At 42.6% G+C, this 17313-nt stretch overlaps 2 protein-coding genes across 10 annotated transcripts in view; one reads left to right on the top strand and one right to left on the bottom strand.

The window, feature by feature from the left end:
• The window catches only part of LOC116056993 (scavenger receptor cysteine-rich type 1 protein M160-like), a 1012348-nt gene that overhangs the window by 931019 nt on the left and 64016 nt on the right, over window positions 1-17313 (top strand). The gene's annotated exons all lie outside the window — the stretch shown is intronic.
• Window positions 9070-17313, bottom strand: part of LOC116056972 (regulator of G-protein signaling 3-like) — a 34113-nt gene continuing 25869 nt past the window's right edge. For all 3 annotated transcript variants that reach the window (XM_031309371.2, XM_035999038.1, XM_035999039.1), the window contains 9 exons: window positions 17138-17249; window positions 16131-16300; window positions 14357-14813; window positions 13053-13276; window positions 12354-12400; window positions 10560-10658; window positions 10403-10464; window positions 9783-9949; window positions 9070-9680 (listed from right to left, as the gene is read on the bottom strand). In XM_031309371.2, the coding sequence (XP_031165231.2) occupies window positions 9447-9680; window positions 9783-9949; window positions 10403-10464; window positions 10560-10658; window positions 12354-12400; window positions 13053-13276; window positions 14357-14813; window positions 16131-16300; window positions 17138-17249 (1572 nt within the window). In that variant the 3' untranslated portion in view covers window positions 9070-9446. The remainder of the gene's footprint in view (window positions 9681-9782; window positions 9950-10402; window positions 10465-10559; window positions 10659-12353; window positions 12401-13052; window positions 13277-14356; window positions 14814-16130; window positions 16301-17137; window positions 17250-17313) is intronic.

Below are 17313 nucleotides of genomic sequence, written 5' to 3'. Positions count from 1 at the left end.
AACACAATATTTTCATTTTGTTGAACATGAAAGTGACCGCTTGTCATATGAACATAAAAACATTGAGTACATATTTTGACAACCATTTTTTAGGTTTACTTAACTATAAAAATATATGCTAAGTGCACAGTATATGTGTTGTTAATTGGCCTTGAACTAATTATGTGATGTTGAAGTTATACATTTAAGTAGAATGAACTCAAAAGTCAAAAAATGTTGACTTAAAAAAATTATGTCAACCTCACATGGGATGAATTTTTTTGTGACAAATGAACATAAAGTTTTTATGTTGTTTTGACAATCCTGAACATTTGTGTGGACGTAACATTAAAATTTTGTGTCATATGATGGATTGGGGTTTACAGTGTATATCACTGAAAATACTAATGTTACGCAATGCTGTTGGAAAACTTTAATCAAAATGATTAACTACAGAAATGAGCAAAAATCCTGATAACTAATAAAAGTACAATTGTTACAAAATAAGAAAATTCATTCATTAGAAAAATAAGCAAAATCCATTGTTACAAAATAAGTAAAAATCCAACAACAATAACAACAACAACAACAACAACAATTTGTAAATCCCATTTCTGACCAAAGATTTTCGAGGAGACGACTTGAACCTAGCGATGCTCCGCTCTGAAAGATACCAGTTAAACATGTCTAATAATAATAATCAGACCCAAACAGAATCTGCAGAATTTAGGAGTGCGTTTACTTGTTGTTGTTGTTGCTTCGAGCATCGGAGGTCTGCCGAGATCTGATGAGAAACGAGATGAGAAATGACCCGATCTCAGCGGACCTTTCACCGCTCTGCTCCGAGAGGATTTCTGCCCCGAAGGGAAGTCAAACAGTGTTCATCTGCACACACTGCCATGACACAGAGCTAACTTAAAATCAACTAAATATCTCTTTAATTTATCACTTAATCAAAACTCTAACTGCAACAGGGAGAAAGTTGTCTCAGTCATTTCCCCTCTGCATCTGATCGCCTGTTCTCACACTGTGTAACTTACAAAGAATACAAACGTTACACAATGTAGCTTTAAGCACATAATTAATCAAAATGCCTAATTACAGAAATAATCAAAATCCTGATAACAAATATCAGCACAATTGTTATAAAATAAGAAAATCATTCATTAAAAAAAAGTAAAATCCATCATTACACAATAAGTAAATTCCTGAAATACAAAAACAAACAATTGTAAAGTCCAGTTCAGACCAAAGATTGAGGACGAGATGAGAGTAAACTTTAGTCTCCCTGAGAGTCTCCGGTCTGCAGCGTTCTGAAAGCTGCCAGTTTCCACCAATCAGACGAGACGCTGGATCATCTCCATAGAAACCACTCTCTGGACTTCTGTTCTAACTTCAGACTTTTCAGGCGTTTTGTAGCTGGATATTATTTGTAGCATCTTAAGATATGAATGAGGAGAGTGATAGTGAGATACTTGCTGCAGCTGCATTTCTAGTAGAGATGAAACAGAGAAAACTATGTTTTATTTCTCTGATTCTCTGCTTTGTTCTAATGCTGCTCTTCTCTCTTCAATTTTGTTTCTACAGTTTGTAGCTGACTTGACCAGCTGACTTCTCTGTTGGCTGTTGAAACAGGAGACGTCTCTTACGTTCTAAAACCAGCCTCTGGAGACTCCACCAGCTGACTTCTCTGTTGGCTGTTGAAACAGGAGACGTCTCTTACGTTCTAAAACCAGCCTCTGGAGACTCCACCAGCTGACTTCTCTGTTGGCTGTAGAAACAGGAGACGTCTCTTACGTTCTAAAACCAGCCTCTGGAGACTCCACCAGCTGAGTCACAGCGACACCATCAGCTGGTTTGGGTCGAGCTGAGACGGCCGGTTCAGACTGCTTCAACATTTCCTTCAATGTTCTTAAACGGTTTCATTTTGTCTCAAATCTTTGGCCTGAACTGGATTTTATGAATATAGGAGAATAGGAAAAAACATTTATTACAAAAGTAAGCAAAATCCATCATTACACAATAAGTAAATTCCTAAACTACAAAACAAACCATTCTCATGAAATGAGATGCAATTTGTTTGAAAACAGCCTCTGATTTTTAATATTGTACTGTGTGTGCGAGCTACATGACTTTGATTTCTTCATTGTATTTCTTTAATCCCAAACACTAACAGACCGTCAACATGGCACCAGATGTTGTTCACCAACCTGGATCATTTTCTGGTATTTCATGATAAAACCGTAGTCAAAGAATTTTGTCAATGTTTTTATTCCATTCATTTTAATTAGGGATGTCAACATGAAAACATCTGATTGTGATTAAGCATATGATTGTCTATTGTTGACTCGTGATTTAACGCAAATGGCACATTTTTTATCTGTTCTAAATGTACTTTAAAAGGGATTTTTAAAATTTTTAAAGCTCAAGTGGTGTTTGCGACTTGACATAATTTGGTGGTAACTCAGATCACATCAACAGTACATGCAGATAACTTTAGTCTTGAGGAGAGAACCATCTGGAAGGGCTCTGAAGCTCAACTTGACATTCAAAAGTCTCTTTTCTTTATCCCAGTTATGACTTGCTGGACAACACGAAGAAATTGAGATGGCCGCATGGGAAAGTTTGGCCTGGGTGGATACTAAAAATTGGCGAGTGCGGTAGGTATTTTAAGGCTGTCGACCACTCTTCCCAGTTGTACCTTAAAGGGTAACTACTGTTTTTTCAGCTACTTTCTAGGGTAAGTGTTTTTTCTTTGGCAATCTTTTAAACAAAACATGCTTTTTCTAACCTGTTTTGGGGATAGGAGGGTTAATACAGGACCAATGTCAAAGATGGTTGTTCACATCAGTCACTTAGACACAAAAACATAGGAAAATAGGGTCCAGGTTGAAACAGTAGTTACCCTATAATTGCGCATGCGAATGGCAAAGCTCTTTAAAAATTTGGGGAATACCAGGGGGTTTCAGTGAAAATAAAAAAACTGAAAAACGATTTGGAACCTTTTCCAAATCAAGGAGTTCTGTAGAATATATGACCCAATTCTGGTGGTCCTGGGTCCATCCTAAGGACCCCTACCGGGTCCCTAAAACAGGTTCTGGACATTTGGGAAGAAAAATGTACTTTTTAAAACAAATTTTTCATCACAGATTGGCCCCAGAGACCCCGGATTTTGTACACAAGTACCCAGTATGCGCCATTCAAAATTAATTTAAGTTTTGTAAGGGTAAATAAATGGGAATTATTCCAAGTGGGGATAAAAAGGTGACTAAATGCTTAACCTCCATGAGCTCCTTGGAGGTGCTACTCAGCTCCCTGAGCTCCTTCCACTTCAGTCGGCCCTCCTTCAGCTGCAGGGACACCCATGTTATAATAATCCGGCTCAATATTGTTCTGTCTGCACGGCAGCTGCCCCCTGCTGGCCTGGAGATCAATGTTGTTCAGTCTGCACGGCAGCTGACCCCTGTTGGCCTGGAGAGACATGACAGAACACAGATGTGACTTCCTGCATCACTCCTCTCTTCAGCTCAAAAAACACAGTCACTGGTGGAAACAACAGAGAGAGAGAGAGTGTCCGTACCCTACAGTAGAAGTAAAGAATAATGTTCTCCACCAGCAGAATCAGCGGCAGGAGGATCGCTCTGATGATTAAAGGCCTCGGATCTGATGGAACACATGGACAGTCAACACATCACACAACATCATGAGTCCAACAGCTCCCATTAAACACAAACTGACCTGAAATCTAAAATCACTTCAACATGGACACTTAACTCTCACACCATGGTCAGAGCTTTGTGATTGGTCACATCAGAAGGTGATTCTCATAGTGAAACACCTCGCTCAGTTCTCAGAGAACCAGAGTTATCCTCGTAACCAAACATGCTCTGTCCTTCGGTTAATTGTTAGCTGTTACCATTTTTACACTTTGTATGAGTTTGGTTACTATCTGACATGTGTAACATGATGACAGTCGTCACAGAGTCAGGCCAGAAACATGTTGTCAGCTGATCATTTTCACTCAGTTTGGACCAATCATCTTCTCCAATCCTGTAAACAGTCAGCTTACCCATGACGCTGAGAGAGAGCACACGGCTCTCAGAGGAGAAGTTAAGAGAGTAAACATTGAGGTGATAAACACAGCTGTAGCTTCCTTGGTGGGCGGGCTCTGCAGCAGGAAACAGGAAGTGGGCAGAGTGATTGACAGCTGGCTGGGTGTAGTTGTGTGCTGAGTCGGAGGAGGTGAAGGTGAGCTGGAAGGAGCCTCCTGGGTACTGTGGCTGGATGGAGCAGCTGATGGTGAAGTTGGAGCCCCAGAACACCTGGAACACCTCCTGCTGGTCCACCTCGGAGACCCCGACCATGGAGGAGGACACAGAGATGTTGGGCTGAAGCAGCAGGTCTGTAAACACAGAGACAGACAGACAGACAGACAGACAGACAGTTTGAAGCTTCCAGAAACAAGTCCACTTCTCTACACTTTATGATGTCATTGTCCTGGATAACTTTACAGTTCAGTCCAATGGAAACCACTGACTGTCACTGGGACAGAGGAAGGAGCACACACGTGAGTATATAATGTAGGTCATTGTCAGCACACTAATGTATTATTCTTCAATTCTGTCTGCAATGTCCCCCATTGGGACAAATGTGCATTGCCAATTTGGTCCACTAAAAGTTCTGTTGTTGCCGCTGACAGACTCAGATTATTATTTTAAGTGTCTGTCAACATTATGGAAAGGATCCCTACAGAGATAAACCTTTTTAAAACCTCTTTAACACCTTTCTGTTAAACCAGAAACAGCTCTGAGGTCGCTAACACTAAACCCACCAGACTCCATTTGGAAAAACAGTACTTGTAGCGTGTATAGAGCCAGACTATTTTCACATGTAAATCGGTAATCTATGTGTTTATTTCAAACAAAATAAACGTTTGTGATGGTTGGAAAAGTGGAAAGACGACTCAAAACAGGTTTTCATAGTTTTATTTTGTTTCTCTCGACATTAAAAGCAGTGTATTTTACGATGATAAAATTACTGTTTATTTACATGAAGGCTGGTGGGTTTTTAGAACAAACACGTTCTCACACTCATCATGTAAAATATGGACGCTTGGTCAGGTACCTTTGTCGTTCTTATTGACGCTAAACGTTTAAACGTACAGTTCTGTGACACGCGGGAGGAAAGTAAAAAGCAACTATAGCAAGCATGACAAGCAGGACGTGAACCCTGCTCTCCTGGTGAAAGTCCTGTGTTTGACCCTTACCCCACCCCAACCAACCTCCTTACATACTACTCTCTAAATCCTCTCTAACAGCTGCTCTCCCCGGGGCGTTACACAAACACGCTGAAAGACGCCTTTTTTGTCGCATCAGATGCTGACAGCCACTGTCCAAACGTCCTTACTTCATGAGTTCGGAATGAGAACGGGTTGATAGAACACAATTTTGCGGAGGGTTTTATGTGTAAATAAAGATCATACTCTTTAACATGAATCCTTTCCATAATGTTGTCAGACACTTAGAATATTAATCTGAGTCTGTCAGCGGTAAAAACAGAACTTTTGTGAAGGTAAATACAAGCTGAACAGTTGTCCTATTAACTAACATTGTAGCTTGTTTCACCGCTGCCGTCTGCAGTGATCTCTCTTAATACTGGACCAATGTCAAAGATTGTTGTTCCCATCAGTCACTTAGACACAACAACAGTGTTTCCAAACATAGACTAATTCGTGGCGGTGCGCCACAGAATCAACACCGGCGCCACATATTGAGTTTTGTTATTCTTTAAAAAAAAATGCTATTTAAAACACGCAGCTGCATTTCCATTCCTTGCTCTCCCTCCATCACTCTGTCACACACACACACACTCACACACACACACACACACACACACAGACACAGACACACAGACACATTCACACACACACACACACACACACACACACACACACACAGACACACGCACACGCACACGCACACACACACACAGACACACACACACACACACACACACACACACACACACACAGACAGACACACAAACACACACACACACACACACACACACCGCGTCTGTCTCCATGGAAACGAGATCATCCCTGGCAGCGTGGGAGCTTGGCCTATTTGGTGCAGATAGAACGGCTGGCGAAATCCACAAGTTCATGAAAGGTTGGTATCTCGTGAACACCTTTACACAATCACACATTAAAAAGTGCTATAAACATATTTTATATTCTGAATACAAACAAGTGATTGCGCCTGCTTTAGAAAGTTAACTAGTCACAAGTTTACGGTAAAATGCAGTTGGGTTGTCGAGGTCAAAACACCATAGGTAGCAGCTGTGAATCAAATAAACTTATTATAAATAATGTTATGTCATGTTCTACTCTGACACTGAATGTTTGCTGCTTCAATCCAGATGAGTATTGAAAAGTATTTTCCGTGACAGAAAAAGGCCCGTGTTGAGGATGAGGACCAGCCTGAACCGGAGGTATCAGTCTGAAACAGAGCTCAACAGTCCCACCAGTGGAATTACTTATGTTATTAATTTGTTTACAATATTTTCAGGCTTCAACCAGTGCAGCTCAAGCAGAAAGACAGGGTGAGGGAGAGAGAGAGAGATTCCTTAGGCACTGAAGAAAGAGGAGGAGAGGAGGACAGCATCCAACATGATTTTGTAGAGGTAAAGACATTTGAATGGGTTGGCGTGTGGATTTTGTGAAGGTGTGAAAACATTTTATATTTAATATAATAAAGTTCTGTGTAACAAATTATTAATGAAGGAATTATTGTGAACCCACCCCGGTCAGACACAGGGCGACCCCCCCTTAAAATACATTTAATCTTTTATTTTAAGTTTTTGTTGTGTATTTTTGTATGTTGTTTGAAATAAAAGCATTCATTCATTCATTCATTCATTCATTCATGTCTTTGATGGGGTTACCTGAGCAGGTGAGATGAAGGAAGGAGGAAGAGGAAGATGATGCAGCACACTCCCTCAGAGCAGATCCAGACTCAACACAGACAGACCTGATCCCCCACACAGATCTGACTGAGGACTCTTCTCTCTCTACAGAAACAGTAGAGCCACAGTCTAACTCTCTGCAGGCAGCAGCTGCTGCCTTCAGGCTCCAGTCAGAGTATGTGAGTTTTGTGACATTTCATTCAGAGATTTGAAGGTCAGAGGTCAAGGGAGCCTTTTGAAAATACCTTGCTAAAATAAAATCCTAACTTTGGAGCCTATTTTGATCACTTCCCAACAAACTAGCATGACATAGTTGGTACCTTAGGTTTTCTACACTGCAAAAAAGCATCATCTTATCAAGTATATTCCTCTCATTTGTATTCTAAATATCCAACAACACTTAACATAAGACACTGAGTGATATTTCAGTATTATATTGGGACTTGTTTTAGAAGATGCACTTAAATATCTTGATAAAAAGTAAAAAATGTCTTGAAAGTCGTATCTCAGATGAAACAAGCTTTTTTGACATCTCGTAAGGTTTTTAAGCGGCCGTGTTATTGGTAAAAGATGGATTGTCTTGTTTAAAGATCATGGGCCCTATTTTAACCATCTAAGCGCACGGAGTGAAGCACCTGGCGCAGGTATGTTTAGGGCGTGTCCAAATCCACTGTTGCTAGTTTGATGGCGGAAAAAAGTGTCCGTGTGCCGGGTGCATGGTTCTAAAGGGGAGCATTGCTGTTATGATGGTAAAAGATGGATCATCTTGTTTAAAGATCATATCTTATTCTCTCGAAGTAATTTTACCAAATGAATTTCAACTTGTTCCATTGGCAGATTGTTTATTTCAAGCAAAAAAAACTTTGTATTCATTGTTTTTTTTAAAGTGGCCTTTTTTCCAGTGTAGTTTCATAAAATACAACAAAGATCCATTCTGGATTTTATGAATCGATATTGGATCATTAAAGGTGCACTATGAGTTCCTGAATGATTTCAGCATGATTTCATTTTAGTCTCAACTGATAGTCATCTCTCCTTGATCCGCTAGCTGCCTGCCCCCTGAACACACCGTGACAAAGCCCGGTCTCGGGAGACAACGACAAATACAACAAACCACGTTCCAACCAATCATCGACAAGATGGTTGGGGAGGGGTGGGGGTTGTTGTCTCCCCCCATAATGTGCATGCGCACTAACAGTTTTTCACGGTGTGTTCAGGGGGCAGGCAGCTAGCGGATCAAAGAGAAATGCCTACCATTTGAGTAGAAAATGAAATTGCACTGAAACCATGCAGGAACTCATAGTGCACCTTTAAAATGATAATCCATTTAAGTAGGAACATGGATAATTTAAAGCCAGCCACAGTCACGATGCTCTGAAAACTACAGTTCATACATGTCATTCTGCAAGAGTCCATCCCAACAGGTTCACTTACACCTTTTATTAATCTTGTGTTACAGCAACAACAGTTAGATCCTTCTTCTTTAATCAAACACATAAACACCACTAACTTCAGGTTAAAGTTGCACTAAAAATTTAAAAAAGAAGTCTGTTAATGTAAAAAAAATACTAAATGAAGTATATTAAAACGTTTCCCACCCAACATATTTATTCATCACGTTACTTTATTTATTTAATCCTACGAAAGAATTTTAAGAATGTTTAAATACTTTAAGACCCAGTGGGAACCCTATATGACAACGCTAATGTAGCTAACTTCAGCTCTCAACAACATTCTGTGTTAGCAAAGACTTATAAATGGACCTGTGGTTAGTGATAAATGTTACCAAAGTCAGCTAGTGTCACGGCAGGGAAACAGTAGTGCACACAATCTTTTGTGGTTACCACACATTACTCGGCTGGCATGTTGTCTTCCTGTCTGTTCACACGAGGAGCTGAGAGACAGATAATTCATTACAATCTATCCCATAATAGTTGTTGAGAGATTTTATTCTCAAACAAAAACATTAACCTCATGGTGGCACTCAGAGGATTTATCTTTTGGGAAACATGAAAGTTTGTACAAATCCAACAGATGTTGAGAAGTTTCTCTACAGAACAAGAACTCTTAAACTCAACAGCGACAACTTTAAACTCTTTTTAGGATCCGAGATCTGTAACAGAACATGTCTGGCTGATACTTATACTATATATATATATATTATACTATTCTGATTTATGTTTACTCCACAATAAGCTAACTTAAAATCTGACAGTTTTGTATGACAAACATTTTATTTGAGTAAAACCCAAACAAACGTTTGACGGGATAAAGAGAAGTTTTATGAATTGATTATTCTAAGAATCCTAAAATGATTTAATGTGTTGATTTAAAACTATAAAGTAAATGTTTTTGTGAGAGACGGATTAAAAAGAAATATTTAAATCTGAGCAGTCATTTAGCCAAAAACACTGTATCCTACATTTCCCATAATGCAACTCGATAGTTTCTTTTATCGTCTAAATAGATGACTGGATGGTCAGCCTGTATCTCCTCCTCCTTTATGATTGGCCAACAGCTACAGACACAGCTGCGCTCTGATTGGCCGACTGTGTGGCTGTCTGTGAGCCCTGGTTGGCCAGCTGGGCGTAGAGGCGGGACCTGAGGAATCGTGGGTAGCTGTCGCTCTCCATCAGGCTGAAAATCTGATCCTGGGCAAGCTGGAAGGAGGCGACGTTAACGCCCAGACGCAGGGCCTGTTTGGTCGATTCTCTGACAGAAGAGTCCACGTTGACCTGGAGACAGACAGCAGCGGGGTCACATGACACATCAGACAGACAGACAGACAGACAGACAAACAGACAGACAAACAGACAGACAAACAGACAGAGAGATACCTGTCTTGCTGCATTGGTAGAAATGAACTCATCATAGATTTTCGCAGCTCTGGCGGCCATCTTGCTGAGGGGGCGTGTCCTCTTGAATGTCTCCGCAGCCAACCAGAAGTCCAGGTTCTCCTCACTGAACTCTGACCTCAGGAAGTGCCGGAACACCGCCAGACCATCTGACCAATGGGAAGAGAGCAAGGAGACTGTTCAACCAATAGAGACAGACTGTCATCACACAGGTGGGGGCTTGCTTCTCTAAACACTGCAGCGTTTGGCTGCATGTGTCCTGTAGTAGTGTTGTAGTATTACAGTATCGTTACAGTGGAAAAAAGACTCAAAAGCACTGCAACCATCTAAAAAAACAAAAAAAGCGCAAAAAAACATTAAAGAAACATTAAAAAACTTGATATAAAAGCATCAAAAGTGTCTAGTGTTGTACAACTGTGCAACTAGCTTTGAGGTTTGTTAGCCAATCAGCAGAGATGTGTCTGTAAACTCGTAATAAAAAGCCAAAGCCTCTGCACACACAGCATGGTGTTCTACGCACCCGTTTCTGTTTAAATAAAAGCTTTGTCGGGTCTGAATGCGCCCCTGGTCCTACAGAGACAAACAGGAAGTGTTTATCTTACACTGATTGGTCAGCAGAGCCTCCAGACTCTCCGCCCACCTGAGCACCTCCCTCGTGGATGGTCTGAAACACAAAACAGACGCCTGACCTCAGACACACTGGAGCCAGCAGGAACCAGTTGGACCCAGCTGAACTCATCAGTAAAACAGTGTTCCTACCTGTTGTTTCTCAGAGCTTTCTCCAAACTGTTACCATGGACACCACTACTGTTTTTGGGTCTCCGTAGAAACAGCAGTCGGCTCCGGACGTCAGCGGCTCTGAAGAGGCGACAATGAAGAGTCAGAGCGACAGGAAGTACAGACAAACAAAAACACAACTTCTGATTCATTGATTGGCTCTGAGGTCTATACTACGAAGACCGTTCAACGTACCCAGACCTTCTAGTTTATCTTCACTACCAGAGACTCTTACCAGTGTATCTCCGTGTACTTGGTTCTCAACAATCCCACCAGTCAGTCCCAAAACATCCCAGTTAGAGAGGAAATGCCCTAAACATGTTCTTTGTAAATCTTTATAATCATTCCCTGATAGAACCAATCAGGCCTTGTTTCCCCATCTATCACTATTATACTTACTACTGGTTGTCTGGAGTTAGCACCTTCAGGGTTGAAAGCACTTAATTGTAAGTCCCTTTGGATAAAAGCATCAGCTAAATGACATGTAATGTAATGGAAATAAAGATATTGCAGGTGCTGTAAATGTGTGTGCTTAACCCAAATTCATGAACCCAAATATTTCAGCACAGACATATTGTGTTATGTGTTTACTTCCTCCGTGACCTCGGCAGGACCAGCAGCCCAGTATTATCCAATCCAACTTTATTTGTAAAGCACATTTAAAACAACCAGGTTGACCAAAGTGCTGGACAGATTATAGACACACTAGTCACAAAACGAACATTTAACAAAAATGAAAATGCAAATTACCACTCTCAAGCAGGGTTAAAGGCCAATGAATAAGAGTGAGTTTTAAGTCATGATTTAAAAATGTGAATGCTGGGGGCCAATCTGACATGCAGAGGCAGTCTTGGGGCCACGACTGAGAACACTCCATCTCCCCTATTTTTGAGCCGCGTTCTAGGGACAACAAGGAGGAGCTGGTCAGCAGACCTTATTGACCTCAGAGGAGCGTGCAGCTTCAGTAGTTCAGCGATATAAGCTGGGGCTTGACCATGAAGAGCTTTAAAAACGAACAATAGAATCAAACTGGTAGCCAATGAAGGGAGGCAAGAACAGGTGTAATGTGATCCAGCTGTTACATCTCCCATAATCTGTGGAGACACAGGGAGGAAGTACTCCTTTGCCTGAGACAGGTTATGAGGTTATGTTGGACACAGACCTGAATAAGACCTGGGTTCCACTGTCTTAACTTACATAGCATGAGTTTGTAAGCTGGAAATGTTACCACAACTTCCAACGTCTTAATCCTGAAAACCCAAATTATACCTGGAGTTACCTCACTGACCACAAATCCTGCTTCGTAGAACAGGCGAAGAACAACATGGCTGGAAGCTCGTACACCAAATACGTTTTCTCTCTTCATGGTTTGATTAACAGGTGGGCAACCTACTGCACATGCTCAGTACTGTCGGTGTTCAGTGTCTGTGTGTGTGTGTGTCTGTGTGTGTGTGTGTGTGTGTGTGTGTTCAGTGTGCGTCTGTGTGTTCAGTGTGTGTGTGTGTGCGTCTGTGTGTTCAGCGTATGTGTTCAGTGTGTGTGTTCAGTGTGTGTGTGTGTGTGCGTCTGTGTGTTCAGCGTATGTGTGTGTGTTCAATGTGTGTGTGTGTGTTCTGTGTGTTCAGTGTGTGTGTGTGTGTGTGTGTGTTCTGTGTGTTCAGTGTGTGTGTGTGTGTGTGTGTGTGTGTGTGTGTGTTCTGTGTGTTCTGTGTGTTCAGTGTGTGTGTGTGTGTGTGTGTGTGTGTGTGTGTGTTCAGTGTGTGTTTGTGTACATACAGACTCTTGGTCTTCTTCCTCAGTCGAAGGTTTCTGAACTCCGTATCCTGAAGTAACAAAACAACTGCCTGTTTATACATGTATGATTTTATGCTTTATGCTGCGACACAAATTGCCCTCTGGGAAAAGAAATAATATTGATTGATTGATTGTCAGACTACGTCACAGGACTCACATTCTGTTGCTCTGTTGTTGGACTCCACTAGTCTCTCTTCTAGACTTTAAATCTCTCTTCTAGACGCTGCTGCTCTACTCTCTCGTGTCTTGGTTTTGTCTGGACTCTATTATACTTTTCTAGTATGATCTCTGCTTGTCTTTATTTTTCTACTTCTGCTGGTCTTGTTATTCTCTTCTGGTCTGTCCTGATCCAGCCCTGAAATCCCCATCACCAAACCCACCAGACTCTCCTGACCAGAGATAATCAGGATTTTTAGCGTGTATAGAGCCAGCATATTTCCGCATGTAAATGGGTGAATTAAGGGTTATTTCAACCAAACCAGAGTGGTGATTGTTGGAACAGTGGAAAGATGAACCAAGACGGCTTTTGATAGTTTGATTTAGTTTCTGTCCACTTTGAATGAAGTGTGTTTTACAATGATAAAAGTAGTGATTATTTACATGAGTCTGGTGGAGTTTGGTGATGGTGATTTCGGGGATGTTTCATGTTAAACTAAAAGTTCTCTTCCGGTCTCTACCTACCTTTGTGCCGTTGAGCAGCAGCAGCATGTGGTGCAGAGACCCTCCTTCTCTGGTCAGCTGTTTCCTCAAGGTGTCGACAGAGGGGCGCCAGGGGGCGGGGCCTGTCCCAAGGTCGAGGTCAGAGGTTGCAGGGCGGGTGAGCTGATGGATGGTGCTGTCAGACAGGAAGCGGGGAGACCGAGGTTCCTGCAGCAGAGAACCCTCCGAGAGAGAGCGCCGCAGAGCTGAATGAGAAAAAACAACAACAGAATTAATCTAAAATAACACCTCAACTGCTTTCAAGACTTTAGCTCACAGTGGTTCAGTTTATACTTTTAAAGCAGCGCTCATTATTTTCAGCTGATGATCAGTTCAAAGTTAGGGCTTTCAGAATGAACGAGATAACAAGTTAACACAATTTCCTTTCAACGGCACTGAGTTTTTTTGACGCGAGATTAATCTGTGTGCACTGTGTGATCTGGGCCTCGGGCCGCTCCGTAGTTTGTGAAATCAGGAAGCGATGCAGCAATGGAGAAAGAAAAGGGTCTTTTGAAGGCAGGTTCAGTTTCAAAGCCCTTCCAGATGGTTCTCTCCACCAGACTAAAGTTATCTGCATGTAGTGTTGATGTTAACTGAGTTACCACCGGAGTATGTCCAGTCTCAGACTCCACTGGAGCTTTAATCACTGGAAACACTGGGCACATATCTCTTTAAACACTGGACACATAGCTCTTTAAACACTGGACACATATCTCTTTAAACACTGGACACATCTCTTTAAACACTGGACACATCTCTTTAAACACTGGACACATAGCTCTTTAAACACTGGACACATCTCTTTAAACACTGGACACATCTCTTTAAACACTGGACACATCTCTTTAAACACTGGACACATATCTCTTTAAACACTGGACACATCTCTTTAAACACTGGACACATAGCTCTTTAAACACTGGACACATAGCTCTTTAAACACTGGACACACATCTCTTTAAACACTGGACACATCTCTTTAAACACTGGACACATAGCTCTTTAAACACTGGAGACATCTCTTTAAACACTGGACACATCTCTTTAAACACTGGACACATAGCTCTTTAAACACTGGACACATAGCTCTTTAAACACTGGACACATAGCTCTTTAAACACTGGACACATCTCTTTAAACACTGGACACATAGCTCTTTAAACACTGGACACATAGCTCTTTAAACACTGGACACATATCTCTTTAAACACTGGACACATAGCTCTTTAAACACTGGACACATAGCTCTTTAAACACTGGAAACGAGAACAGTGAGACGGACGGACCTTCAGGTCTGTAGCTGGAAGAGAACTCCTCCTCCTCTTCGTCTCCATCACTGTCCTCCTCTTCCTCTTCCTTCATGTTGAAGTGGAGGAGAACTCGCCCCCTGACTCCTCCTCCCACGTTCTCTGAGGTTTCCGAGGCGCTCTCCCCCTCCCCCTGTTGACGCTCCTCCTCCGCTCCTCCACCTCTCTCCTTCCACACCGGACTCCTGAGGGGGGGGCAGGGCAGGGGATGCTGGGGGAGGAGGGGAGGCTGGGGGGGGACAGTCCTGGAAGGAGGGGAGGAGGATGAGGAGGAGGTGTGAGGGGAGAGAGAGGAGAAGGGAGAGCCGGGGGAGTAAGGAGACAGGGAGGAAGGAGGGAGCAGAGGAGGATCAGAGGAGTAGGGAGAGGAAGGACGATAGAGGAGGTCGGACTGGGCGAGGGAGAGGAGGCCAAAGTCTGAGGGGAGGTCTGAGGGCTGAGGGGGAGGAAGAGGAGGAAAAGAGGAGAAAGAGAAAAGAGGAGGAAGAGGGAGAGAGAGGGAGGGAGAAGGGAGGAAGAGGGGAGGAAGAGGGGAGGGAGAGGGAAAACAAAAAATAAATAAACCAAGAAATATAAGCCAACGACTAATACATAATTATGAGAGGACTTAAAAGTTTCAGCGATGCGAGCACTTCTAATTTGAAAAGGTAAACTCTTCCAGAGATATGGAGCAGCCAATCAGAAGGCTCGCTCAGCTTTATGTTTTAATGGATCGGGGAACATCAAGAAGCTGACTGGACGACCTCAGGGTGCTGACATGTAAAAGCTCGGATAACTAAGAAGGTGCCGACTAGAGGGCTGCATTGGGATTGGGTCCCACCGAATCCCGCGGGACCCAATCCCAATGCAACGCAAATCTTGCGGGAGCGGGCGGTTTGAACCTTGCTGCGGGCAGGAACGGGATGTAGCCTAGCAACAGGATGGAGTCAATAAATGATGAGAAGTTTCTCAATTGTTTGTGATGGAAATGGACTGGACTTTGTTCGTTGTGACAAATGTGGAAAAATACTAGTCGACACCGGACACAAATCCAGCATCTACTCGCCTGCTCTGTTCTCCCCGGTCAAAGTAAGCTGCTTTTCTATTAAACCTGTTTTCTCATGCCGGACGGGAGAACACACAAAATCAATGCATCTCTATTATTGTTCGGGCATAATATCTCAGAGTTTTGTGGGAGTGGGCGGGAGTGTAACACACACGTTGCGGGTGAGGGCGGTAATGGTCAGAAATTCGGCGGGAGCAGGATGAGGAAGTGCTCTAGTGCCAACCCCATTTCAAGTCCTAACAACTACCCTGGAGCGGACAGGAAGCCAGTGGAGTGAGGCTAACACTGGCGTACGGTGCTCAGGACTTGTAGTTTTAGGTAATATGCTCTCTTGTTCCTCCGATCTCTACTTCTTCTTGCTACTAACAGATTGTGTGCGTGTTCTTCTTGCTATCAGACAGAGATTGTTTTCATGTTCTTCTTGCTATCTGACAGAGATTGTGTGCGTGTTCTTCTTGCTATCAGACAGAGATTGTGTCCGTATTCTTCTTGCTATCTGACAGATTGTGTCCGTGTTCTTCTTGCTATCTGACAGATTGTGTCCGTGTTCTTCTTGCTATCTGACAGAGATTGTGTGCGTACGCCCCCTGGTGGTTGGGAGAACTCAGCGTCGAGCATTAACATCTCTGTGCATGCTCGTAACAAAGGTCTCTTCATTTATTTTATGATCGATTGTGGGCGGGGTTTATAGGTGTGTCTCTGTCGTACCTGGTGGCTGTGTCTTGTGTCCGTGGCAACCAGCTGTAGTTGGATGTTGTCATGGAGACAGAGACGGACTCTGACCTTCTGCTCAAAGCTGAATGCCTCCAGACTGAACAGACAACGCCAGCACATCTGGGAGCTCTGCAGGAAGTAGATCTGCAAGGGCTCCGACGACACTGGAACACACACACACAGACACACACACACACACACACACTCTGTAATAATCAAAGATTTTACAGACATTTATCGCAATCTTCTCACACAACTGTATCTCAAAACACATTTTATTTCCTAAATCTATCGAGAAAGGGACATTCTCTTAATGTGTTCTAGTTCAGGCTGAAAGAAACTACATTAAACTGTTATGTGTCAACATTAAAAGTTCCAATAATGAACAACTAAACAATGTTCATCATGTAATAAGAAGTAGAACCACTAGGGGTCACAACAGGCTGCATCATCTCTCCTTCACAGTAATCCAGGTTCAGGTCCATCTTAATCCACCACGTGTATGTTTAAGAGGAGCAGAAACCTCCCAGATGGTGGGGGTCTACCCTCGATGGTGTAGACACTGTGGCTCATAATCTAAATCCTTATGGAGGAAAATGGAGGGGTGGAGTGGTGGTGGAGCAGTGGATATGTCACATGCCTTTGGTGTGGGAGACCAGGGTTCAATTCCCACTGTGATACATCAACCAATGTGTCCCTGAGCAAGGCACTTAACCACTAGTTGCTCCAGAGGTTTGTTACCTCTGATATATAGCAACTGTAAGTCACTTTGGATAAAAGCGTCAGCTAAATGACATGTAATGTAATGACATGTAATGTAATGACATGTAATGTAATGTAATGACATGTCATGACATGTAATGACATGTAAATGAACCACACTGCTGAGAGTTATAGCCAGAATTAGCAACAGGAAACAGCATGAGGTTATTATCAGAGCTGTGTGTGTGTGTGTGTGTGTGTGTGTGTGTGTGTGTGTGTGTGTGTTTGTGTGTGTTTACCCTCTCGGAGCTGCAGTGTGTTCAGGTAGAGTGGACTCTGTAGGACGTTGCAACGTCCAGCTTCGTCCTCTCTGGTGAACAGCAGCAGGTCACTGTAGATCAACACGGTCACCTGAGAAACACACACACACACACAGGGTGACCTCTGACCTCTGCTAACATCTGTGTTTTTCTCG

Source organism: Sander lucioperca, chromosome 2 (genome assembly GCF_008315115.2).
Source record: "Sander lucioperca isolate FBNREF2018 chromosome 2, SLUC_FBN_1.2, whole genome shotgun sequence".
Classification (NCBI taxonomy): domain Eukaryota; kingdom Metazoa; phylum Chordata; class Actinopteri; order Perciformes; family Percidae; genus Sander; species Sander lucioperca.
This window is presented reverse-complemented; position numbering and strand designations above follow the sequence as displayed.